The sequence below is a fragment of the Megalobrama amblycephala genome, linkage group LG4, assembly GCF_018812025.1.
Source record: "Megalobrama amblycephala isolate DHTTF-2021 linkage group LG4, ASM1881202v1, whole genome shotgun sequence".
Lineage (NCBI taxonomy): Eukaryota > Metazoa > Chordata > Actinopteri > Cypriniformes > Xenocyprididae > Megalobrama > Megalobrama amblycephala.
In genome coordinates, this window is record NC_063047.1 from 46,278,367 (window position 1) to 46,305,714 (window position 27,348).

The following is a 27,348-nucleotide window of genomic DNA, read 5'->3' on the forward strand; positions in this document are numbered from 1 at the left end:
TCAGTAAGGTGCACTCAGTGATTTTTGGACTTATACTGACACACAGAGGTGAGAAACAGAATAATGCAAAAAAATTCCATTACTGTTGGTACTGAGGAAAACATATTTTTTTTTTTTTTTTTTTTTTTTTTTATTACTTGGTTACTTGTTGCTCCATTCATCACTTATAAATATTAAGGTGCCAACATTATGTAAAAGATTTTAATAAAATAAGAATGGAAGGCCTTTGTGACTTCAGTAAACACAAAAGTACAAATATGCACAAATGTTCCTTATCACTTGTCAAAGACAAAAAGAGTCCACAGAAATAATACACATTTACACTTACTCTAAATATTCCTCAAAGTCTTTGAAATCAAAAAGGACAACCATATGTATTGTCAATGAAAACGCAGAGTGGAACTTTTGTCAAGGTTTACTGCTTTCTAGTTTCCTCTTGCCTGAAATGGAGGTCCTTCTCTCTTCAGACCAGTGACAAAGATCAAACTCCTCTACCAGATGACAAGCCTGAAGATCAAACAAAAAGTTAATTGTAGTAATGTTCCATTTGTATCTCCTCAGTATAGATTTTATTGGGTTATTATTAAAAATCTAGACAATTTATCCTAAAACCACCTGTCGTGATGATTTGGTCAGTGTCGCGGTTCGTAAGGACGAAGTCTCTGCGTTCTCCACTCTCTGCAGGAGTACACGTGTGCGTGGCACATGGCTCCACGACTGGCCTAGTCCAGCCTTCAAATGCCCGTTTCCATCTTTGATCACATGGTTTGTCACCTTCAATGCAAGATTTCACCATATCAGTATCTACTATAAAGGATATTTAGATAATTGGTCATAAAGTCACTGGGATGGATTTTAATGACTTTTCCAAAAGAAATTACAAAAGTTCATACAAACATGGATGAATCATTCACAGTAAGATTTATAACATGTATTTACAAAACAGATAGGATGACTTTTCAATTAATGCTGACTTTAAAAATAATTGTATTCTCATTAGCAAAAAGATAATGGATAAGAGAAAATATAAAGATTTTTTATTTTTTAAACAAACCTATGAATATTTATTGGCATTAGAATTTTCCAGCCCTGGGAAAAGCTATTTTAAAAAATTCCCTAATATATCCAGATTTTTTTTTTGTAACAGGAATTAGAAAGGTGTATACCAGCACAGCAATGTTGAATTCTTTGGCGATCATCTTCAACTCCCCAGCAACTTGCATCAGCAGGGACATACCTGATGCAAAGTAGAAGAACTCTGATGCATGAGGTAAAGTATTATGATAAAGTATTGTGCAATACTGTAAACAAATACCCTCATTCTGTTTCCCTCCGAGCATGGATGAGAGCACAGCAGAGACTGAATCCACCATCAGAGCTTTGACTGAACCACCTCCAACAGACGCCTGGGCACATTCAAGAGTTCTACTACAAACAACCACTTAAATCAATAGACTTTCACACAGAACACTTCCTACCTTCTGAAGGCCATTCGATCTTAGATTTTGAAGACATGCGAGCAAAGAGAAGACGTCAAATACTCGGAACACCTTGATTTTTTGAAGTGCCTCCATCTATGTATTCAAAAGGAAAAGCAATTTTTGTAGCACAGGAGTTACAAGACAGTAAAGTTAATTATATATAATTTGACTTGAACCTACTGTACTTTACTTTGAAAAAAGTAAAAATGGACGTTAGCTGCGTTTCCATTAACCTTCAAATTGCACAAATTGAAAATAAGTTGAACCACTGCAGTCACGGTGACATTTTAATGATGTACCTTTAGTACCTTTCTGGACCTCAAAAACCCTCAGATTTCATCAAAAATATCTTAATGCATGTAGATGAACGAAGGTCTTATGGGTTTGGGATGACATGAGGGTAAGTACTTAATGACAGAAATTTCATTTTTGGGTGAACTAACCCTATGATATCGCAAAAGTTTTGAGCAAATCTAATGGAAACCTGGCTAGTGAGGCATTTACAATAGAAGTGAATTTTGGAGAATTAAAATGTGAAGCTTTAATTTTATAAAAGCATTTACATTGTTAACTTGTGTATTATATAGTTTAAATCAATTTTACAGTTGCTTTAGGGTTTATGGTGTTGAAAAATTGGATATAACTTCAGACAGAAATCGTTATGAAGTTTCTTTTTTCACTCTAAAATCATGTTAACATTATATGGCTAAAGGTTTATGGTTTGGCTCCGTTCACTTCCATTGTAAGTGTCTTACTGTTTTTTTTTGGGGGGTTTTTTTTATAAAAGGAGGGACAAGAGGAAATTTAACATTGACACAAAAGCTATTGATCCAGAATATTGAACATACAGCATAGCGATACTTGCCTTAGCAAGCACTACTGATAAATTACACTTCAATTACCTGCTCCTCCATATTAGGGGTTTGGGTTTGTAGCATCTGAAGCAGTCGGTTGGCACACATACCACCCTTTGTGTCAATGTAAAATACAGTCTGCTTCAGCTGGTGGGACATATTAACCGCAACACTAAAGCACACCTACAAAGTGATTGAAAGAGACACAGCATTGTTGAACACCCACTCGTTTGCCCACCCAACCCTAGTAGGTAATCAAAGCAAGGTGGACTTTGACATTGTAGATAGAGCAGGACCAAGAAACTGAGAAGAGTTTCCAGAACAAAAGGTTACCTGTGTTTTCCCGCTCCCTGGACTTCCTATCAGCTCAGTTATTTCCCCTGTGTACAGCCCAGAATCTAACAGCTTATCCAAACTGAAGAGAAGACAGCACAGATTTGCACAGTGACTTAATACAAAATACATAGACTATCATTCAAAAGTTTGGGGTCGGAATGATTATTTTTCATGTTTTTTTTAAATTCTCCTATGCTCACCAAGGCTGCATTTATTTCATCAAAAATATAGGAAAAACGGTAATACTGTGAACAATGTAACTTTAACAAAGTTACATAATCGTTACTTTTTTAAGTAATAAGTAACTTTACTGTTAAAATTACAACAAAACATTGAGTTACTTTTTCAAATAAGTAACTCAAGTTACTGTTTTCCCTTTTAGTAACTGACAGCTCTCCTGTCCCCATGAGGTGTTGTGTGTGCTGTGTGAACATGATGGTTATTGTAGTTCAAGATCAAATGTGAGCATGCATTTCCTCATCTCACTTGAACAAAAACAGATTCAATATTTCTCAAAATGAATAAAAACAGGAAAAATGCAAACTCTGAATATTATGCAAGCATTCAACAATTAAATATGTTAAATACAAATATACTTTATGTATTTAATCTCACTTTATTAACCAATGTCTTTGCTGCGAACCTTCAATGATCTAATTCAACCATGCTAATAAGAAAAAAGGACTTTAAAAAAAAAACATCACATGTGTTTCATTTTTTGTTTTTTATTGCTTAAGTAAGAATGTTGAACTTTCTTCTGCATCCTATTCTGAAATGGCAGCACAGCTAAAAGGTTTGTATGAGATGCACCGTACTGTACAGACGTGAATTTGCATTTGCTTCAGGAAATGCAAATTGAGGCTTATTTATTTCACTTTTGGTGTGAAAGGGCCTTTATGTTTGCTAAAACTTTTTTGTTATTAAAAAACAAACAAGCAATCCCAGCAATTAGTTACTTTTTGTGGAGTAATGCAATATTGTAAAGCATTACTTTTAAAAGTAACTTACCCCAACACTGATTATGAAATATTATTTTAATTTATTTTAAAATGAAATTTATTCCTGTGATGGTTATGTTGAATTTTCAGCATCATTACTCCAGTCTCCAGTGTCACATGATCCTTCAGAAATCATATTAATATGCTGATTTGATACTAAAGAAACACTTCTTATTATCAATATTTAAAACAGTTGTGCTGCTTAATCATTTTTAAAACCCCAACAGGATTAACAGAAAAATAAGAGCATGAAAAAATGATATTTTGAAACATTTTAAATGTCTTTACTGTTACGTCTGATCAATTTAATGTGTCCTTGCTGAATAAAAGTATTAATTTCCTAAAAAAATAAATAAATAAATAATAATAATAATAATAATAATAATACTGACCCCAAACTATTGGTAGTGTATATACAAACAATATTATATTATATTAATATTTGTTTGGAACCTGGGACTGCCGGTGGAGAGAATAGCTGTGGAGCTCAAGAGCTCCTCATAGAGATCAGCTCCAGAGACGGGAAAAGCAGTGTACTGAGCCAAGAGCACACGCCGAACAGCTACTAGAGCCTGAAAGATAGCATGGACAGTATTTAGTTGGTTCATTTTGCTGATTGGGAAATAAAGGTGAGGCCTGAATAGGCGTTAGTAGAAGCATGAAAACTGAAGTACGCTAAAAATGAAGTCATTCCACATACCTTGTAAGACAATGAACATTTTTGCGCAAGTTCTTCTGGGTTACAAGAGACAAAGTCCTCAACTGAAAGAATTAAACATGGATGTATGATTAATTCAAGACCACAGACAGTTACAGAGTAAACTTTATAAATTCCCATAGGGACAACTGTTCAATGAATAGTCCTCTTATTATTTATGTCCTTCCAAACTCATATGCTGTTATTTTACATACAATGAGAAATTCCACAGAATCTTTACACAGCTCTTTTCCATAAAAGCAGGGTTATTTTAGTAGCACTGCAATACTATTATAGATTTTAATAAATATTTTAAATAAAATTGTATTTATTTTCATTTTAGATTGTATGGACTGAAATGACAAGAAAAATTATCTTTGTTTCATAAGGAAAAATAATTTGGTATGAGTAGCTATCTACAATGTATAAACATGATATTAAAAAAAAACATAAAGAAAAAAGGGGGTAAGTGGAAATTAATTTTTACTGTGATATTACTAGCTGGTTTAACCCCATAAAGCCATTATAGTACTAACTATACTATTTTTTTGTTTGTGCAGCAAGGATGAAATTGAAACTACATGTTGCCATCAGTGTGATGCTGACAGTCAACACCTGTTCTGATGTCCTCTGATTGTAAAGCCTTAATGAAGTCCTCATTTATTCCAGGGCAGATCCCTTCTTTCAAGATCACCATGACTCCCTAGACAGAGTTTGAGAACACAATCGACAGCAACGTTATTAAAAAAGAGGTAATAACAACGCTACGTTAAGCATCTTAACACTTGATCTTCTCACCAGATGGCTAGAAAACCCATCAACACACACTAAAGTTCTTCTGAGTATCTTTACATCTTGAGAGCAATCTTCATGACTTTATACCGCCGCCCGCCACATTTTAACAACAGTCATCGTTTAGCGTGATTGACAGGAGAACCGTCCAATCACAGCCTCCGTAGGTTTACATAAGCCAATGACAGGCTTTGCACTGTGCTAAGCCCCGCCACGCGTGATCAGGGCGTGCGTAGAGAAGTGAAAGTAACGCGATTGGTTGTGCTGGTTCCTAAACACAGAAGACATCTCCAGTCGGTTTCCGTCAACCAGCAGCTCGTTATAGACGCTAAGGCCTAATAAAATCCCGTTTTGAGAATATAGTGCACCTGCAAATAATGGGAAGGGGTGTTGTGTACTCCTATACCGCTGTCAGCTGTGCGTTTGTCGCACAGGCCCGTTAGGCTCGAGTTTGTTAGCGTTAGCCGCCTGCAGCTGTCTTGCGCACTCGCGGAGGCAAAATGGTGAGTTTGAGATTTCCTGCTTGTTTTAGCTTAATCACTTAACGTGTTGTGTTTGTGTGGTTGGGGATGGTTGCATTACTAGTTAGCCGCATAGCTGCTCCAGGTTGAGCTGTTTTGGTGAGAACAGTAATGATACGTGCCGTTCACATCGGAGCTCTTGGCTAACACAAACAACTGGATGTCGGCTGTGTATCAAAACCTAGTGAGCTGCCTGCCTATGCTGCATTTATGTGTGTCACAGACCCTCAAGTGATGCCCCATAAATACTTACTCGATTGGTAGAGCACTTGGATTTGACACACAGCCGTCGTGTAGGCTTGACAGCTCGATATATGCTGCAGAGTACGACTAAGGAGGTCGAGAGATTCAGGCCATCACCAGCAGCAGCCTGATAAGAGCAAATATGATACAAGCCAAGGGAACATGTTTCTGTCAGTTAGATCACTAAGTGCTGTCTGGAAAGTCAGGGTGGGAATCGATTTATTCTTAACGATTTTGGTTGATTAATGTTTCCTGTACTAGTACGTACTTGGTAGAAATATTTGTAAAAAAAAAAAAAAAAAAATAGTGTGTGTGTATATATATATATATATATATATATATATATATATATATATATATATATATATATATATATATATATATATACACACACACATACACACATACACATCAGTCTGTTGCCAATTCTTGAGATCATTTCTGGTCAGAGATCAGAAATGCAATTTATGAAATTCTTGTAAAAGTCTAACACAGACCTGTTTAATGACTTTTAACAGACTTTTAGGGGTGGTATATATTAGGGGTGCAACGGTTCACATTACTCACGGTTCGGTTTGTATCACGGTTTTAGGGTCACGGTTTCAGTATGGTTTGGCATCTGCTATATTCAGGGAAAACAGGACTACTGTCAAAAAAAAAATAAAGAAAATAAGAACAAATAATTAAACTACAAGCAACAGCAAAAATCAATACAATAGAGCAAAGATTCAAATAAAATAAGCAGTGCTTTTCAGGTATCTAACAGAAGGTACAGAAAATGAATAAAGTACTTGAATATAAAATAACACTGCATATTATTTTCACTGTATAAATTAAATAAAGATTAATCATTATTGTAGTTACAAAAGCTATTCAGTCAAGAACAGTGAGTGATTTCTTTGTCATTTGTTGTTTGATTAACATTAAAGGGTTAGTTCACCCAAAAATGAAAATTATGTCATTAATGACTCACCCTCATGTCGTTCCAAACCCGTAAGACCTCCGTTCATCTTCGGAACACAGTTTAAGATATTTTAGATTTAGTCCGAGAGCTTTCTGTCCCTCCATTGAAAGTGTTTGTACGGTAGACTGTCCATGTCCAGAAAGGTAATAAAAACATCATCAAAGTAGTCCATGTGACATCAGTGGGTTAGTTAGAAGTTTTTGAAGCATCTAAAATACATTTTGGTCCAAAAATAACAAAAACTACAACTTTATTCAGCATTGTCTTCTCTTCCGGGTCTGTTGTATATCCGCTTTCACTCCACGGTGACCCTGCTTCTTCTTCTTTCCTGTTTTACGGCGGTTGGCATCCAGCTTATTGGTGCATTACCGCCCCCTTCTGCTCCGGACAGTGACGCTGCTGATGTGTTATCTGGTGCGCCCGAGCTTCGTTTACAGTCTGAGGGAGACGCATGCTGTATTCAAGCTATTCTACATTGTTTGTATTTTGGTATTGCTATATTTTTTAAAATGGTGCGTAGGTGTGCATGTCGCGGATGTCCTAATCGCGTCACTGTGATGTTTTTATTACCTTTCTGAACATGGACAGTATACCGTACATACATTTTCAATGGAGGGACAGAAAGCTCTTGGACTAAATCTAAAATATCTTAAACTGTGTTCCGAAGATGAACGGAGGTATTATGGGCTTGGAACGACATGAGAGTGAGTAATTAATGACATAATTTTCATTTTTGGGTGAACTAACCCTTTAAAAACATAGGCAGCAGTTCTTTCCCTTTAAGACATAATGCATAATCTAGTACTGTTACACATGCATTGTATTTTTTCGACCGTTCACTTAAGACATAACCGACTGGGCATGTTGACAATTTTTGTGTGAATTTGTTCGTTCAAGTGCAAGACTTGAAAGAGAACTCAGTATTTGCGCACTGTCAGAGATAAGCGTGTGCGCGCTTCAGACACACAAATCTGATTTTCTCGTCTTGCTCATGAATGTTTAAATTAGCAAGGCTTAAATGAGTTCAGTTTATACACAGATATCAACGTGTGCTCTTAATATGTCCCCTACTATCAACACCCGAGTGATGCCGGCGTATTCGAGCGTACGCCACTTGCAGTGAACCAAGTTTATAAAGAGTGACTTTTTGTCCACGCTTTTTGGTCATCGCCGTTGTAATGTTTTGGGCAGCCAGAATGCGTATTTATCGACTGTAACATACATTATCTGAACTCTCTCTGTCCGTTTTACACATTGCTATTTTCAACAAACCATATTAGCCTATAGATTCATCGTCATTCGAGATGGACCATGGTGCAAGTGCGTGCCGAACCGTAAGTGGAGAACGGTACGGTTGTTTTTTTGTTTTGTTTTTAACTGAGAGCCGTTGCACACCTAGTATATATGCAATTCATTAGTTGACCATAACTATATGGTAAATAAAAATAAATATAATTGTGATCAATATTTCATTTGTTCTGAATCACACTATACAACAATTTTTTTTTTTTTAAGGCACAATATGTAATTTTTCGCCGCTAGAGGTCGCTTATTCAAAACAAAGGCATAGCTTGGTAACACCTTGATTTTGTGGAATCATTAGAGGTGTTGTCTTCACGTCTACAGCCGGTGGAAAGAATCCAACAGGTCTCAGGCAGAAATCATATTCATGGATGAGCTGATGTATTAATGTACTATATTACTGTAGTATGAAGCAGGGTGTGGCTGAAAACCATCGGAGCGGAACGAGGCCACTGGAGCGATTGCTAATGATAGACAAGCAAAACACGTGGCTCGAGAGCAGCAGAACTTTTATTATGCCGCAGGCGACCGCTTCTGCTTCTTCCTGTCATGCATATGTGGGGTAACACAGCACTGTTTTTCATACATTTATGTGTTGAAAGTTGTTATAATGCTACTCTGTTCACTCAGCAGCTGCTATGAGACACTTGTTGTACACTGCAGTAAGCTAGATAGATATTAGGCATGGTAAATCAGGGTACCAAAGACTATAGATAAAGAAAAACGATTCACTTCTATTAGTTACGAATGGGAGAAACTGCAACGTGCAATATGGTGGAATACGTCCCGCCTTCTAAGGCCCCGTTTACACTAGTGCGTTTTTGTTTTAAAATGAAAACGATCCTTGTCTGCACTGGCATTTCCACAGCGTTTCAGAATTATTATTTTTTTTCAGAAAACTACACGGCTGAAAACGCATGTCACATGACTGTTCATGCACAATAAGCATGCGCGTACAACTGTAAACAGTTGCCTCTTGCGCATGTAGGCAGCTGCAGTATTACAAAAATGTAGATTTTAACTGCACAATGGCTGCTTAAAATTACAACAAAGCCAGCAAAGATTGCAGTTCAGATACACAGAGCGAATGTGGGTAGCCACGCCATCGTTTTCAAAAGTCTCCATAGTTTCTGTATAAAAAGTTTCAGTCCGTATCCTGGTTAAAATTGCTTATTTCTCTGGATTTAAACATTCTTGGAAACATTTGGGATAAAGTAAGTGCACAGGTCAAGAAAACATATAACACTGTACTATTGGTTTTTGGATTTTTTTAAATCCAAAAATCTTACATATTGTGCCTTTAATTCACAATGAGTCAGACATGATGACAGTATTAATTTGCGGTTCAGCAAGTTTGCGATTATTTGCAGGAAAGATATGCTTCTGTTGAAGACATCAGTCTGAATTATTTCAACCTGTTTTTTAAATAATCAACAGTGGAATTCCTGGTGAAAACCTACATTACCCATAATTCTGCAGTGAAATCTCCAACAATTAGAGATTTGTGACAAACACATTGCAGGAAAAAAGAACATTGTAGCGCCTGCACTGCAAATATAGAGTTAGTTTCCCTATGCTCTCAAACTACATAAATATTTATATGCATAATATAATTTATTGAAGGTCATTGGGATGTGTTGGAGTAGACTTTACAGAGTGCTGACCTCTTGCATTGTCAATACAAGATCTTGAGCAAAAAATGGTGCACGTCTTGATGGAAAAAACACAGTGATTCCCACACAAAGACTTTACTTGGGCAGGCTGCCCAGGTATATTAATGGCCAAGTATATTTGGAGACACATTTATGCTTTTATTATTTTTATCCTCTTATACCTTTGTATCCGCCCAAGATAATGAAACCATCCGCGATCAATTAACTTGTGGAAAATCTCTCCTCGCCCTACGTGTTTCATACCGGCTCGTTATGTGTGCGTCAGAACTGTTTAGTTCCGCTGGCATTCCCACGTGCGCTGCAGAGACGCGGTGGATATTTCACAAAGAGCGCTGCATGTTACAAAGTCACAAGGCGGTGTTGTTGCGCGTTCTACAGGCTCGAGAATCTGAAGGATCAGCCCGCAATTGTGTAGACATTTCAAAATATGAGTCCTGGTGTATTTCCGGCTTGTTTATAATTAAAAGTCACACGCTTTTCGCACACAAGTTTTTTTTTTTTTTTTTTTTTTTTTTTTTCTTCTGGGCATTATTGGTATTTTAGTTACACAATAAATTGTATTTAATTTGATTTCCATTTAATTCATAGTAAATTATTGTAGTCTCCCCCACAGGAAGAAAAGACTAAGAACATTATTTGATGCATATTATTCATTATATAAATTTTACCAGTAAAATCTGTGTCTCATTCGCTGAGAGAGACACTATATGACAGCAAGGAGAACATAGGAAAAGGAGAACCATTTAAATGCTTTAATTTTGCATAATTCACAATGCATAATAATGCATAATATTAGTATGTAATTAAATGTAATAGTATGCTATGTAATTAAAATTAATTTCAATAAATAAAAATACTGTTAAAAAATCACATTATTTGTTTGTCACATGTAGTGGACCATTTTTGTGCCGTGGGGTAATAGGAGGATTTTTCACCCGGCTACCACCGCAAGTATATTTCAAACCTGTGGGAAGCACTGTAACATCATCACAACATTTATTTCCAATTCATGTGTGAAAATGATTCTTCATGCTCCCTCCCAAACATTCTTTCACAATTTGAGCCTGATGAATCTTGACATTGTCATCCTGGAATATGGCCATGGTGTGTCTTTCTACATGCTTTTTTAAAAAAAGGGCTAGAAGAACTGCTGCCAAACAAATAACATGCTAGAAACATAATAATTATGATCCAATCATTAACTCTTAAGCAACTGCCTATTTAAAACCAAACAGTGACTTTTATTTTGGCCGGGCAGTGTATATTGTTTCTCTATATTTATCTTTAAATCAATAGTTTATATTTCTCCATCATTTTAAATTTGATTGTCATTTGCATTGCTTCATTACAGCAGTTAAAGGGTTAGTTCACTTCAGAATGAAAATTTCCTGATAATTTACTCACCTCCGTGTCATCCAAGATGTTTGTCTTTCTTTCTTTCTTCAATCAAAAAGAAATTAAGGTTTTTGAAGAAAACATTCCAGGATTTTTCTCCATATAGTGGACTTCAACTGCACCAACAGTCGCCAACCATTGATTTTGTCGGATCAGTGTGTTACCCCTGTCGGCATCTCTTGCTGTTGGTTGGCACTTGTTTCCACTGATTGAACGTTCAATTGCCGTTTGTTGGGTTGTGGAGTGTCTGATAAGTAACATACTGTAATGCTATGATTGTCTGTCTTGTTCAGTGTGAATTGGCCTTATAGTGTGTTAACTGAATGCTAATATTCTATATGAATACTCAGATGACCTTTTAAATTTGCCTTGATCTTTACTGTGCAGTGTGATGGATAAATTGGAAGTAATATCAGCTGTGATTTCTTACTTCAGCAATTATTGATCAGACTGCCGACTGTTGACACATGTTCACTAAATGGGATTAAAATGCTTTACCATATGTTTTTTTTTTTTTTTTTTTTTTCACTGAATTAAATTAAATGAAATTAAATATTGATTAGATCATGTGATGAAAAATGTATGTTCAAGAACCATTAAATTAACTGAACATCACTAGAAGAATTTGAGTCCGATATTTAAAAGAAAAATGATAGGATGTTGGTTTATTTTCATATTCATAATACAAGGGTGGAAACATATGCTTCACCTCAAGATAACTTCTAATGCGTGATACGGTTTTGCTTCTACAATTTAGGGGGGGGGGGGCAGGTTTCTTGATGGTGTCTCAATGTCACCATTTACAGGATTTAATTTGATTTGTTGTAAAACTGTATTTTTTTAGGATTTGCGAAAGCTTCCAGCTGCACAGAAGAGCTCAGGGTGTTCACTGAGAATATTGTCTCCTTATTATTTTTGTCAGCTCATTCGGCTATGGTTTGTTTGAGTTTGTATGTGTGTGGGGTGTGGAGTTTCTGCTTGCGTTTCTACACCCTAAACTGTTTGACAGTGTGTCTGTTTATTTTCCACACAATTGAATCCACAGAGCTTTAGTCCTCTAATCATTCTTAAGCTGCAATAATATTTGAAATTTGTAATGATTATTTGTAATATTAATATTGCGTGACAAAAGCAAGACTTTGAATCAAGATCTGCCATTGACTGGCGTTTAGGCATTTACACGTGTTTAAATGACTAAAGCAAGTTGTGAAACTTCACGGTTCAAATCTTGTCCAGTGAAGAGAGAACAAATAAATGGATAAGATCCAAATATTGACTTAGAGCCATATGTTAGCACATGGCAAACCTTTGTGCCTTGCAGGTTGGATTAAGAACACACACCAGTTCTTACTCTGAACAGAAGACAGAAATGAATTAGAATTCACTGCTGTTTGTTTCAGATTCATTCATTGCCAGTGTTTATGTAGGTGAAAGTTTCCCTAAGCCTGTGGGATTTTTTTCTTGTTGCAGGTGTTGTTGTTGAATCCACTGGAGAATCTGAAGACCTACATAAGTAACCGTCCACCGCTGGTCATTTTTATGGTCAGCGTCAGTGCTGTGGCTATTGCTTTCCTCACTATAGGATACTTCTTTAAGATCAAGGAGATCAAATCACCTGAAATGACCGAGGTAGAAAATAACTTGGTTTACCACAAATGTGTGAGCCATGAACCATTGAAAATACTTGCGAAGATAATAGTTATTGATTGGTAGACCAGTGTTATTTTAGTATTTGTTTATATATTTATTAGAGGTGGGTGATATGACCAAAATCACGATACAATTTATTTCACGATAGCAATATATATTGTGATATAGTTATTTTTGCTTTAAATAAGTTTTTATGATATTAACAAAATATCAATATAATTGAAATATCTCATCACCAATATCAATATCACAAAAAAACATATACAAATTTCTACTGGCTAATCATGTCTACCAGTATATCGCCCACCCCTACTATTTATATAATATTGTATTTTAATATTGCATATTGTATTGTATTTTAGCTTTATTTTATTTTAGTTTTCAATTTAGTTGCAGTTTAAGTTTCAGTAATGCATTTTAGATGTGATTTATTTTATTTGTACCGCTTTAATTTATTTTTAATTCAGTTTTAATTTCAGAAATTTTATTTCAACTTATTTCAGTTGGACACCAAGGCAACATTTGTAAAGTTTTTCATATTTTTTTTATTTTATTTTTATTTTATTTTATTTTATTTTATTTTTAATTCAATTACGTAATTTTTTTTTAATAGTTTTAGACATACAGGTCTGAGAATGTATAAATATTGAACAGGAAGTGCTGGCGATAAGCTTTACTTTGAATTTACTTTTGTGACTGTTGTATTGTTTTTTTTTTTGTTTGTTTTTTTCCCACCAGGATTGGAACACCTTTCTTCTCCGATTCAACGAGATTGACTTTTGCATCTCGGAAAACGAGACCCTCAAGCACAGCTTGAATGAGTCCATTACACCAGAGAGCACAGTGACCAGTAGCCAGACACGATCCAGCACCCAGTCGCCACCCCTGCTGGAGGACCCTGGTCTGATCAACATCTCTGTGGCCATCACATTGACCCTGGATCCGCTGAGGCCATTTGGGGGTTATTCGCGCAATATTACCCACCTTTATGCTAGTGTCCTTGGGCAGCAAGTTGGCCTTGCTGGTATGTCTTGTTTTTTTTTTTTTTTTGTAGGAATTTTGTGGAAAAGTGTGCCATCTGATAACATACCTTCATGTGGGCATTCATTTTGTCAGGTTTTTTTTTTTTCTGCAGATTTTTCACAACTTGCATATTTCTACTCTGCGCTCAGTTTGCACTTGATGCAAAGTACTGTACCTATGTTTGAGTCTGTACATCTATTTTCTTGGCATGCAAATACAGCTTCTATCTCTAAGGAAAGACCATTGAAACAAGCTTATGTTTCATACATACTCAAATCATAGAGGAAATCTGACAACAGTCATATTTCTTTAGATGAAATCATGCTAAAAAAAACTGGTCCGGATGTGTATGCGCTAGGGGTGTAACGGTACATGTACTCATCCTGAACGTCACGGTACGAGGCGTCACAGTTCGGTGCATACAGTCAGACAACTAATGCAGTCAGACACAGGTGATCCACACTACAATCCAGAAGGCCGCGAGGGGTAATGCAATACTAGCTGCGTCTCATTTCAAAGTCTGTGTCCTCCGGAGGTCACGTTTGAAGGCTGCATACGTCATCGAGGCAGTCTCATTCAAGAAAAGTAACCGTTAGATTGCAAAGTAAGAAAGAAATTACAGTATTTTACACCTCACGAGGAATAACAGTTGATTTTATTATGGTTAATTTTCTTAAGACGTATACAGCCTTCAAATGCGACCTCTGGAGGATGCAGCCTTCGAAATGAGATGCAGCACTGTTTGCCAGCTGCCACAACAGGAAAAAGAGCAGAAGAAGAGACAGTCTATGCACCAACAAACAAAACAAGAGTTCAGATGGCATGCAAGAGCTTGCTAGTAGCCTATACGCTGAGTTTCGATTAATTTTTGGTACGGGCTCCACTAACTTCACAGAAAGGAAACCAGGACGGCAGAAAGTGGCATCCTGTTTTTCTTTATTTTACAAAACACGTTTTGTTTTTATTGCGAGTGTACCCTTTTGTGTAGCCAGTGTTGAATGACGTCTTGCTCTATCTGTATGACCATAAATTATGGAGTATTTTAAGTTGTTTCCGCTGACTGGCACATCTGGATGATGTCGTCTGCCTCACTGGAGCTAGGCAGAAAAAGGTGTATTGTTACACCCCTAGTATATGCGTCTTTAAAAAATAAATGCCAGGCAATACATTTAACAGTTAGATTATCAGAGTGGCACATCTCTTCCTTATGCTGCATCTGTTGCAACATCCTGAAATTGCATTTTGACTTAGAGAATATGTTGATGTGTACTGTTTTACACTTCTGAAAGCTAGCATTTAGCTAAATGTACAATTTATTATTACTTAATTTTCAGATTCATGTTTAAAAACAAGTCATGGCACCTTCTTTGTGGCTTATCTTGTGATTTTTATATATAATATATATTGATTATAAATATATTTTTCCTGCTCCCTCTAAAAGAGAAACACAATGCCAATGCAAACTTCTCTTCTGTTGTTATTTGGGTTGTGGGCAGCATTAGCTGAAAAACCATTAATGGATGCAAGCACTGAAACTCAAAATAATATACCATCTGGGCATATTTGGTGTACTATTTTACATATAATACCATTCAAAAGTTTAGAGTCTGTTTCTTAGGCTCACCAATAAGCAAAAATACACTAAAAATCTATTATTATAATATGGTTATTTGGAGCTCAAGAAACATTTCTTAAGATTGTCAATGTTGAAATCAGCTGCTTAATATTTTTCTGGAAACCGTGATTTTTTTTTTTTTTTTAAGGATTCTTTGAGGAACAGAGTTTAAAAGAACAGCATTTACTTGAAATAGAAATCTTTTGTGACATTATGAATGTCTTTACTGTGTTTCTTGAACAATTTATTGCATCCTTGCTGTATAAGTATTAAATTATTTCAAAACAGATCTTGCTGACCTCAAAGTTTTGAATGGTAGTGCACAACATGTTCTCAAACATGAAGGCCGTAGGTTGTGGTAGTTGTAATGAACTTTACATTGAGTACGTTTAGAAATTTTGAACTGAATTCAGCCTCTATGACTGTCTATTTCACTTAAACAGATCAGGTTGGAGAGTCATTGCTGTGATGTGTTTGTTTTTTTTTTGTTTTTTTTCTTTCTGGTGTTGTGACTGAACATAGTCCAGTTAAAACAAAGGTCCATTGTGCACAAAGGGATAACAGTGGGAGAGAGGCCTGGAGCTGAATACCTTCTAGATATCACTTGCAGGCACATCTAAGCTCCCTTTGTTTTACTGAACATGCTGACTCTGTGTGGGTGTGTTTGTGTCATTAAAGGCAGAGAGGCCCATGAAGAGATGAACATCACTTTCACTCTGCCGGTAGCCTGGAACTCAGATGAGTGCATTCTGCATGGTCGTTGTGAGCAGATGGTCTTCAGCACCTGTATGACCATCACAGCAGCCAGTAATGTCTTCCCAGTCACAGTGTAAGTGTCTATAGAATCATATGTCCCAAATCACATAACAGGTCAATCATGTAGTGGGAATGTGGGGTCAGCTCTTTACTGTATTTTACTTCAACTGAAATTAAAAAATAAAAAATATATTCACAATATAAATGAAACCGTTTACAACATTTTGTAATTTGATTATTTTGATATTTATTTTAATAAAATTGGTGTCCATCCATCCATTCTCCAAACCACTTGTCCTCTGTTGGGTCATGATGATGCTGGACTGGGATTATTACTAAATTTTAGTAATAATAGTTTATAATAATAGTTTCTCTTTCACTGTAGGTTGAGCCAGTTAAGTAGACCTGGATAAGTAATATACAAGCATTCAGCCATCTTGAGAATTTTGTCTTTGAACTGCCATTTTTAGGCTATTAGAATAAAGTGGTGATAGAAATAACAATGGACAAAAGGGTTTTTATTTATGATTTTTTTGTTTTTTTGCTCTCATTCTCTGACCCCCTGAAGGTTGCTGTGTAATTCACACAGACTAAGACACATAAGGGCAAGTGTTTAAATAATCCTATGAATGCACTTAAAAATGCAGAATTGAATCGCAATGAATGTCATTTTGAATTACCTCAATTCGAAACTTTCGAAACAAAAATCGTTGTTGAATCTAATTGCAAACCTATAAATCAGGAATCAAATCGATTCTGTCTATTAAAGATTCACAGCCCTCATATATATATATATATATATATATATATATATATATATATATATATATATATATATATATATATATATATAACATGATGGCATGATCATAAACTGTAATATACACTATTATAGTGTTTTAATATTTTGAAAAACTTAACATTTTTGAATTTTCTTTTTTTAATATTAAAATTGCAGGGTTTTTTGTTGTTGTAATTTTTATTTCAGTTATTTAAGTACATCAAGATAAACTAAATGGAAATGAGAAATGTTGTTTTAGCAAGTAGCTGAAATAAAATACGTTTACATTTTTTTTTTTTTGTTTTTTTATTGTTTTATTTCAAGTAAAGATATTTTTTTTTTTTTTTTTAAATGGTTTTAGTTTTATTTCAAGTCCCCCTGTTGTCAATAATTTTATCCTTTAAAACTCATCTTTGATCATTTAAAAAAAAAAAAAAAATCCTGTGAAAATAATTTCTCCATACCTTAAAAAAGTTTGATTGTAACTCTGACAAGTAGCGCTAATTGATATGATTTTGGCTTTGGCTTGACTGCGTCATCAAACAGCTATTTGTTGCTGATGCTACACAAACCATGTTCCCGTTTGCCATTTCAGAATCAGACTGCTGCCTTCAAAAAATCTGCATCCTTAGAAACGCTTTGAACAACTCAGAACGTCAGTGGAGAAAGGCATATAGTTCATCCTAACATCGTAATATACATCATATACATAATTCACCTGCTATATTGCTAAATGTACCAGATTTTTCATATCAACAGACAAATATACTGTGATAACCTGGCTTCTCTTGAGACCCCCCCCTTCTTCGCAGCATAGTTAATGATATTTTAAAGCCCACCCACATGTTGGCGGTATTGGTTACAACATTTGTGATTTAGGGAACATGGAGGGTTTTAAAATGCATTTTTAAGACTGTCTTTGGTAAACTATAGTTTTAAGGAAAAATACTTATCAATAGTGTTGACTTATGAATTTAAATATGGTTTGACTTAAAGCATATTAAAAACACCAAATAGACATATAAACAGCGTTAAGAACTTGATTTTCATTACTGGGGGTCTTTAATAAAATGACTCTGTTACTGATGTGCACAGTTTCTTAGAGAATGGGGTCGTACAACTTAACTACTGACACACTGCCCCACTCTCCCCTACTCTGTGTTTTGTATGTTCAAGATGTGCTCACAAATATTGCTGTAGGCTTTCAGCTGTGGATTTTCTCTGTAAATTTGTTTGTGTGCCGAGTAACTAACTACTCAGAAATTAATGTTTAACTGACCCAGACAGCCAAAGCAAAACAAAAAGAGTATACACAGAGGGGCAGAATAGTGCAAATTGGTGTTACATAACTGAAGCTTGATTTAAAAAATACTGATTTGAGTTTCCTTCATCTAGAATGAGTAATTCATGCCTTGTTTTGCAAATCCTCTGCAGGCAGCCGCCTCACTGTGTCCCAGAAACCTACAGCAATGCCACATCCTGGTACAAGATTTTCACCACAGCACGAGACTCGGACACAAAGTACACACAGGAGTACAACCCATTCTGGTGTTACAAAGGTGCCATTGGGAAGGTGTATCACACACTGAATCCCAAGCTCACTGTCATCGTTCCAGATGTGAGTGTTTCAGCGTTTGATAGTAACAGTGTGATTAAATGCTTTGAAAGTACAGTACTAATGTATAGCAGACAAAACACCCTATCAACCAAATAGCAATGCTCTGGCACCACTCAGAACACCCTAACAAAAACATAGCAACACACAAACTCAGAGCATCTTTGCAAACATACAATTTCCTGACAGTCACCCACAACACATTAGTGTTGTTATGATACCAAAATTTCGGTAGTCTAGAGCTGCGCAATTAAAGGGTTAATTCACCCAAAAATGAAATTTCTATCATTAATTACTCACCCTCATGTCATTCCAAACCTGTAAGACCTTTGTTCATCTTCAGAACAAAAATGAAGATATTTTTGATGAAATCTGTGAGTATATGACTTGTCCATAGACAGTAATTTAATTACCACTGTCAAGGTCCAGAAAGGTACTAAAAACATCATTAAAATAGTCCACGTGACTACAGAGGTTCAACCTTAATGTTATGAAGCAATGAGAATACTTTTTGTATGCAAAAATGACGGCTTTATTTAAAGGGGTAATGAAGTGGATTTTTTTTATTATTTTATTATGTTTCCTGAGGTGCACTAATATTGTTAGTATGATTTTTACATCATAAAATGTCATAATTTCGAAATAAAAGGCATTTTTCTATCCTGATTTTAGCCCTCTGGCTTGAACGCTCTGTTTGAAGGGGTGTGTCTAGTGTGAGACTTCAGTGTAAACACCCACTGTTAGATAAACGAATCCTGAAATGTGTTGATTATAGCCTTATATTTAGATCTTTTCCCATCACTTGAAAGGTTGCAGTGATGAGCACTGAGCAGATGACACAGTCACAGTGTGAATGCAGTGATCTCATCATGTAACTCGATTCGTGCTGTGTGATTGACAGCTTCAGCCATTGTAAAGGGAGCGTACGTTGATTGCTTTTTGTATGTAATTTAATCACAATTTAAAAATCCGATTATTTTCATGCTACTAAGAGATACAATGCGAAGTTGATCGTTTGGTCACTGGCTTGATTTATTGATGCATAAACGGTATTAAATGATTTGGGGACTTGAATAATTACACGGCGGATATCACTAATCGCATATCAGGTATTAGAATTAACAGTTACTTACATGTTTGTGGCGTTGCTGTCGAATCCATATCGTAAAAGTCCGTTTGCAAAGCCTGCTTCGATATTGCGACTGAATTACCAAATAATCCACAGTGAAATGTAAAAATAAACTGAATCCATTTTTCTCTGACATCGGGATGATGATGTTTTTCCACAGCCAGGAATAGCACAACGTCTGCGTGGCATCGCAATCTTGTTAATATATCACAGTCTTGTCATAAACAACTACAATTACTTTAGATCCACTCGCTGCTCATCGACTGAGCACCAGTGTGTCAACGATGCAATGATGTAAAAGTAGGTGTTGTTCTCTTGCTCCAGAGGCAGTCATTTGCAAATGATCGTGCCCCTGTGACGTCACATGCCACCTCGGATTCAAACGAAATATTTTTACAGCTTGATTATATAAATGCTTTTTTTATCGATAATGAGGATGTTTTAAGTTATGGAGCTTGCAGGGTGTATTAATGCTACAAAGACCTCTTATATACCAAAAAGATCAAGGAAAATTTGTTTTCTCATGTCATGACCCCTTTAACAATTTAAACTGTTGTCATATGCAGTTGACGTAGTGAATGCAGTGCAGGCTTCCGTGTTTAAGTCAGAACGGTTACTCGGTATTGGCCGAAGCTGTACACATGAGCAGCACGATGCATGCGTGTGATGTTATGCGTGCATGCCTTAGTTACTGTTGCTTTGTCCGACAAGCCGTGGCACTGTCAAGCCACACAGAGTGAAAAATACATAGCGGAGCAAAGAGGACACTGACAACACGTTGACAGACAAGACAGAGCAGGTTACTTATAATATTAAGTCCAAGCTTTCAAATTGACCCTTCGCAGGGAGTTTGATTGACAAGCGATCTAACCAATCAGAACGCTGAATCCGCCATTATGTCCGACAAAGCAGTCAGTAGTTAGAAGATTAACCTCGGAGGAGTTAAACTTGAAAAATTGTGTATATTGACGTCTTTCCGCGTTTGAAACAACATTCCTTCTGATGTTCATTCATGTTTATTTGATGCTATAAATGGACTAGTAGGAAGAGATGATCAGTTCACGAGCCTCTTGAGCTGAGGCGCTACAGCAATCTGTCACGACCATGGTCACGACACATTAAAGAGCCACAAAACGGTTTTTATTGTTTGAATTTCTTAAAAAACTACAGTTTGAAAGCTGGGACTTTGTTGAAGATCATAAGTAACCCGCTTTGTCTTGTCTGTCGACCTGATGTCAGTATCCTCTTTGCTCCGCAATGTATTTTTCACTGCGTGTGGCGTGACAGCGCAACGGCTTGTCGGACAAAGCAACAGTAACTAAGGGGGGCGAGTCTTTGCGAAGGGTCAATTGTGTAGTTTTTTTTTTTCGAACAATAAAAACTGTTTTGTGGCTCTTTAATGTGTCGTGACAGATTGTTGTCAGCTCAAGCGCCTCGTAAAGCGATCATATCTTCCTACTAGTTAATTTATAGCATCAAATAAAACTTAGAAAGATGTCAATACACACCATTTTTCAAGTTTAAGTCCACCGAGGTTAATCTTCTAACTTCTGGAAAATGTACCACCTGAATGTATTTTAGATTTTCTATCTTATGTTAAATTGAAATGCTTTATATAATGTAAATTTTTATGGATGATACTGACCTTTTTTGCCATGTAAATGGCCATGATGTTAACATGGCATAAAAACTTAAAGGTCCCGTTTTTCGTGGTTTTTTGAAGCTTTGATTGTGTTTATAGTGTGCAATATAACATGTGTTCATGTTTCGCGTGTAAAAAAACAGTATTTTTCACATAATTTACTTATCTGTATACCGCTGTTTCCACTGTCATAAAAACGGGCTGATGACTTCCTTGTTCTATGAAGTCCCTCCTTCAGAAATACGTAACGAGTTCTGATTGTGCCAGCGGTTCCTGTGTTGTGATTCGACAGCAGCTTAGCGAACCTTGCCCGGAAATGTCACGCCTCTTACCATAACGTGGAGATGCACGCGCTCAGTGTTATTGTAAACATGTCTTTAATTTTACCCTATCAATTTGAGCCGGAATCAGACCCGGTGATTGGACTGCGGGATGAAAATAACAGCGTTTCGACGACATGGCGACAAACACACTCTACAAACGCAACTCTTGTGTATTCCTGTGGGCGGAGGTTAGTCAAAAAACTGTTTTAGTGACGTCATTAAAGAAGGAAGTAGAGGGATGTAGTCCAAACTGGCCGTTCGATGTAGGCGACTTCTGTTAAATAAAATATCTCGCTTGGCATTGAACTTTGAGCTTTAAAATTGTACAGATTTTATTTATACTCTAACAACAACATTACACACTAACTAAAGTTTAAAACATGGGAGCACGAAGAACGGGACCTTTAATAAACAAACAGCAAATCTTCAATCTTCTAACTTCTGACTGCTTTGTCGGACAAAATGGTGGATTCAGCGTTCTGATTGGTTAGATCGCTTGTCAATCAAACTCCCGGCGAAGGGTCAATCATGAGCCGGTGTTTGGACGATATTCACTTTTTATCAATTTAAATGATTATACAGAATATGAACTAAACTGTTAGAATTTGTATAAAAACCTGTGTAAAGGCATGTATTTACAGAGGCAAATTGCATTCTCTTTCCCGACAGGACGATCGCTCTCTCATTAACCTGCACCTCATGCACACCAGCTACTTCCTGTTTGTGATGGTCATCACAATGTTCTGCTATGCAGTCATCAAGGGCAGGCCTGGCAAAGTTCGACAGAACAACCCAGATTTCTGTCCAGAAAAGGTACGTGTTGGTGTGTAAGATGAGCTGTGTGCTAGTTAAATTATAACCGAGTCTGTAGTTGCTGCTCCACTAACATGAATGTCGTCATCCAGCGTCTCTAGTTGAATACTAAAAGCGCCTGTTTTTCTCACAGGTGGCCTTGTCGGCAGGATAAACGGGGTCGAAGGTGAACATCTGAACTGAAGCATATCGGAAAGGGAAGTGAGAAAACTACATGTTGCCTACTGAACCCAGGAGAAGGGTGCAAAAAAAAAAAAGCTCTGTGAATGCATTTTTCTGCAATGTTGGGTCACTCCAACCAAAGACTTTTAAGTGCCTGTATCTACTGTGTAAATAATTATAGGACTCTTAAATTCAGTACAGAAGCAGTCTGCCTGAGCTTCCCCTGCACCCTGTGCCATCCTGTAAATGTTCAGTATATCCTGTATCAACAGAGGAAAGCGTTCGACTAGAGATGGGGAACATCGCCTCCATTAAATTGAATCCATTCTCGTGCTCACTCTTTGTGTTCTTCATCAGATCACAAATGTGTATCCTACTTCCTGTGATATTTGATTTCTCTGGAGGTGACCTTTGCCTCGTCATTCCTCTTGTGTCTTTATCTTAACCGACCCTTTCATATGTGTCCATTGCAGATTCTGCAGTGGCATTTCTTTTGATTCCTCTTTGAGATGTGTGGATCTCTGCCATGAACCATGATCAGGCTGCTGGTCATGATCTTTGAAGGAGTTCCTCTAGTGATGACAGCAGGCATTTGTTTGACACGTTTCTTTTATCATCTGGTTTTACTGTGTCTAAAAGAAATGCCTGAGTGGAAGTTGACACAGTGCTCGATTTAAATTCCTCTTAAATGCAATTGGATGGGAATAAAAACATGACAAAATAACATCTTCCTCAGAATGTTACAGTGTTAGTGAGTGGAGATAAAATGCCTATTCGTGGATCGAAGGATTTGTGTGTTTAAATCTGAATTGACGCCTTGGGCTTCACGTCTCATTTAGATCTGTTTCTGGACACTTCAAATGAATGTATTTGTAAAATCAGCAAATTAACAGCAGTGATGCAGCAGCAATCTCTTGTACATTTAACATTGAAGATTAAAAAAAAATGTAAATCGTTATTGTAGATATTTTATTTTTTGTAATCACATTACCTTGTTTTGTTTTCACAAAACGATTTATACTCTTACCCATTTCTCAACCATCCATTTTGTTTCGTTTAATGCCTAGTTTGATACTTCAGCAATGCCTATGTTTTGTTTTAATCTTAGTGCAATATATGACCTGTCTTTTTGCCTTCCAGACTTACTGTTTTGTTGTTCTTATTGTCAATAGGTTTTCATTTCCACTCAAAGAAACGCATATCATGCATGCGTGATCATATCCAGTAGACGTGCGTGAGACATAATACGAATGCTCTCCCCCTCCATTTTGTGTAGTTCATGCTCCTATTTAGTTCAGCATTGCATCTTTGTACTTTCCCACCTTTCCCACTGCTCTTTATCGACAAACCCGTTTTCCCATTATGCCTTGCTTAATTACAGCCTTCTGAAGCTGCATCAGTCACGGTTCATCGGCACTCTTTCTTTCTCCCGATATCACAGCCCATAATAAACACTAATGTGCCTTTGCACTGTGTCAACCATGTTCATCGCTGTCTTCTGTTTAATAGCCTTTTCCTTTTCCAGTTTAACCTGCTGTGTACATTTTGAGTTGAAATAAATACGTCTGATCTGCTCGCACTGACTTCTTCCCCATTTCATGTCCAACTCCAAGTCAAAACTGCAGTAATGGCTGTGAAAGAGTGGGATTCAGTTGTGCTTTTTCTGTTGATGAATAAGAACGGACACCTGCCTTTTTTTTTTTTTTTTTTTTAAATCACCAAGTCCATCCTACTATAACTAGTTTGATAGATTTTGAGGTTAGATTAAAATGCTAAATGATTGCGCTGAGCAACCTATGGAAGCTTGTTTCCATCATGTAATTAAAACATGTTATTGCGTCTTTTTGTCTCACAATTGCGAGTTTGTCTTACAAGTCTGACCCCTTTTCCTTACAATTACAATTTATCTAACAATTATGACTTTTTCACACAGTTGCGAGTTTCTATCTCAAAATTGAATTTTTTTCCTCACAGTTGCAATTTATATTTCGCAATATCTCAGTTGTGAGTTTATATCTTGCAATTGTGAGGTATAATTTTGCAATTGCAAGTTTTCATCTCACAAATCTGACTTTTACCCACAATTGAGTTTATATCATGCAATTACATTATAAACTTATAATTAAGATTCAATTGCGAGATGCGTTTTTTTTTTTTTTTCTCACAAATCTGACTTTTTTTTACCCACAATTGAGTTTATATCATGCAATTACATTATAAACTTATAATTAAGATTCAATTGCGAGATGCGATTTTTTTTTTTTTTTTTTTTTTTTTTTTTTTTTTTTTTTTTTTTTCCCCTCACAATTCTGACTTTTTCCCCCTCACAATTGCGTTTTTTGTTTTTTTTTTTTGTTTTTTTTCCCCAATTGACTTACTCAGTTGTTTGTTTATATCGCGCAATTGCAAGTTATAAACTCATACTTACTAGTTCTCACATTTCATTTTTTTTCTCACAATTGTGAGTTTATAAACTCGTAATTGCGGTTCAATAGCAAGACGCTGACTTTTTTTCTCACAATTACGAGTTTATATCTCTCAATTCTGACTTTTTCTTACAGCTGCACGTTTATATCTCGCAATTACAAATTATGTACTCGTAATTGCAAGTTTGCATCTCTCAATTCGGACTGTTTTTCCCCACACCTGCAAGTTAATAAAAAGGCAAAAGACAAAGACAAAAAGGTAGAATTGCGAGATACAAGCAGTTACGAGTTTATATCTTGCAATTCTGCCTTTTTGTCTCACAATTGTGAGTTTATATCTCACAATTACAAGTAATACGGTGCTTCTCAGTTGGAAGGCTGCATCCTAGTAAGGCTGCATATCTCTGCTGGCACGTCATCAAGCTCCTTTTGGAGATGAAGTCATGTGGTGTTTTGTTTTGTTGTAAATTAATCACATAATGCTAAACCGTGTAATTTAAAACACTGGAAGACCTCAGACATTTGTAATTACATGGACTGCGTTAATATAAAGCTTTTTAATATAAATATCGTGCAGTGACTGCAGGGGCGGAAACATTTATGACGTAGCAATGCGCACTTACTAGACAGTCTCATTCTAGCATTTGATGCTGAGGAGGACTCTAGCCTAAAAACCTCTGAAGGACTGGACTAAGAAGAACGCAGCCTTCCATTTGAGAAGCACCCATAAACTCGTTTTATTTCACAATTCTGACTTTTTTTCTCGTGATTCTGAATAATGAATAACACTTTTTTTTTTTTTTTTTTTTTTTTTTTTTTTTTTTTTTTTTATTCTGTGGTGGAAATGAGCTTCCAAATAAACCTTTTTGAAGCTTTTTTCTTCTGCCCTGGAGACATTTAATTATTATTATTTTTTTTTTTTTGTGATTGTGAGATCAGTTCAAACTATTCTGAATTTTAATGGAGCTTTTCTGAAAGAGAGCATTCTGCTTCATAACTGCAGCTAATGCATCATTCCTGAGATCATTAAAGTTGGCCTTTCAGTGCTGCTGGAGGACAATGGAAAATGACAACGAATTCCACGGATGCTGCCTGATGCTCAGATCATATTGATCTTTCCCCTCGTCCTTCCTTTTGGGCTCGTAGCATTTGAGTGAAGTGTATTCGTAAGTGGTAGAAGGTCCTCTCCTCGTCTGGACTTGCGTCGCACACTCTCGGCAGTTCCCTCATGTTGGCGAGAGGCGTCGCGAGCCCTTTGACTCGTCATGATGCATGATTGTAAATGTTCTACCTGCTGACCTGTTTGTATGAGGACAATCCCTCTGTTTTTGTTCTGTTTGTTAGATATTGTAGGCACATGCTTTGCTGAATAAAATCTGAGATAACACTGACTTCTTGTCTTTGGTGTTTTGTCTTATTAAAGAACAATTTCATGGTTTCATTTTTTTTTTTTTTTCTTGCTTCATGACACCTGTAATCTAATATTGTTATTTGACTTACAGATCATGGTTAATAATATAATTATGTTATATCCATTAATGGCAAATAGAAAGCAAGGGATTCTCGGTTTGCTAGAAGCATGTTATAAACTGAAGTGGTTGGTTTTGTGTGGAGGGCACGATGCACTCAGTTCTGTTGAAGGCCATTTGGGCGTAACTAATTGTATTTTCTGTCAATAACAATTTGATGGCTGCTGCAGCCGGTTTACCTGAGGAACGAGAGCCTGACATGTAAGCATTTATTTTCTCCATCACACTTGAATAAGCAACAAGACACGTTAAAGGGATAGTTCACCCAAAAATGAAAATTTGATGTTTATCTGCTTACCCCCAGGGCATCCAAGATGTAGGTGACTTTGTTTCTTCAGTAGAACACACATGATGATTTTTAACTGCAACCGCTGCCGTCTGTCAGTCATATAATGCATTAAAACGGTATCACCATCTATGAGAATTAAAAAAAACATGCACAGACAAATCCAAATTAAACCCTGCGGCTCGTGACGACACATTGATGTCCTAAGACACGAAACGATCGGTTTGTGCGAGAAACTGAACTGCATTTATATCATTTTTTTACCTCTAATACACCACTATGTCCAACTGCCTTGAGCATCCAGTTGGGAAGGTCTGAAAACGCGATCTGATGACGGAATTG

The 27,348-nt window shown here is 36.4% G+C and overlaps 2 protein-coding genes across 2 annotated transcripts; one reads left to right on the forward strand and one right to left on the reverse strand.

Annotated features, from left to right (window-relative positions):
- Nucleotides 1-133: 133 nt before the first annotated feature.
- Nucleotides 134-5,301, reverse strand: rad51d (RAD51 paralog D). The gene is made up of 11 exons (XM_048189582.1): nt 5,165-5,301; nt 4,982-5,069; nt 4,370-4,431; nt 4,123-4,241; nt 2,669-2,750; nt 2,384-2,518; nt 1,479-1,574; nt 1,316-1,406; nt 1,167-1,237; nt 616-774; nt 134-507 (listed from the first exon to the last, which is right to left on the reverse strand). The coding sequence occupies exons 2-11, from the start codon at nt 5,061-5,063 to the stop codon at nt 409-411; spliced, it is 996 nt and encodes a 331-aa protein (XP_048045539.1). The 5' UTR covers nt 5,064-5,069; nt 5,165-5,301; the 3' UTR covers nt 134-408.
- Nucleotides 5,302-5,423: 122 nt separating this feature from the next.
- Nucleotides 5,424-24,344, forward strand: tmem248 (transmembrane protein 248). The gene is made up of 7 exons (XM_048189583.1): nt 5,424-5,661; nt 12,727-12,885; nt 13,645-13,930; nt 16,223-16,373; nt 18,516-18,699; nt 22,460-22,603; nt 22,737-24,344. Exons 1-7 carry the CDS (start codon nt 5,659-5,661, stop codon nt 22,755-22,757), a joined length of 948 nt encoding a protein of 315 aa, XP_048045540.1. The 5' UTR covers nt 5,424-5,658; the 3' UTR covers nt 22,758-24,344.
- Nucleotides 24,345-27,348: the final 3,004 nt, after the last annotated feature.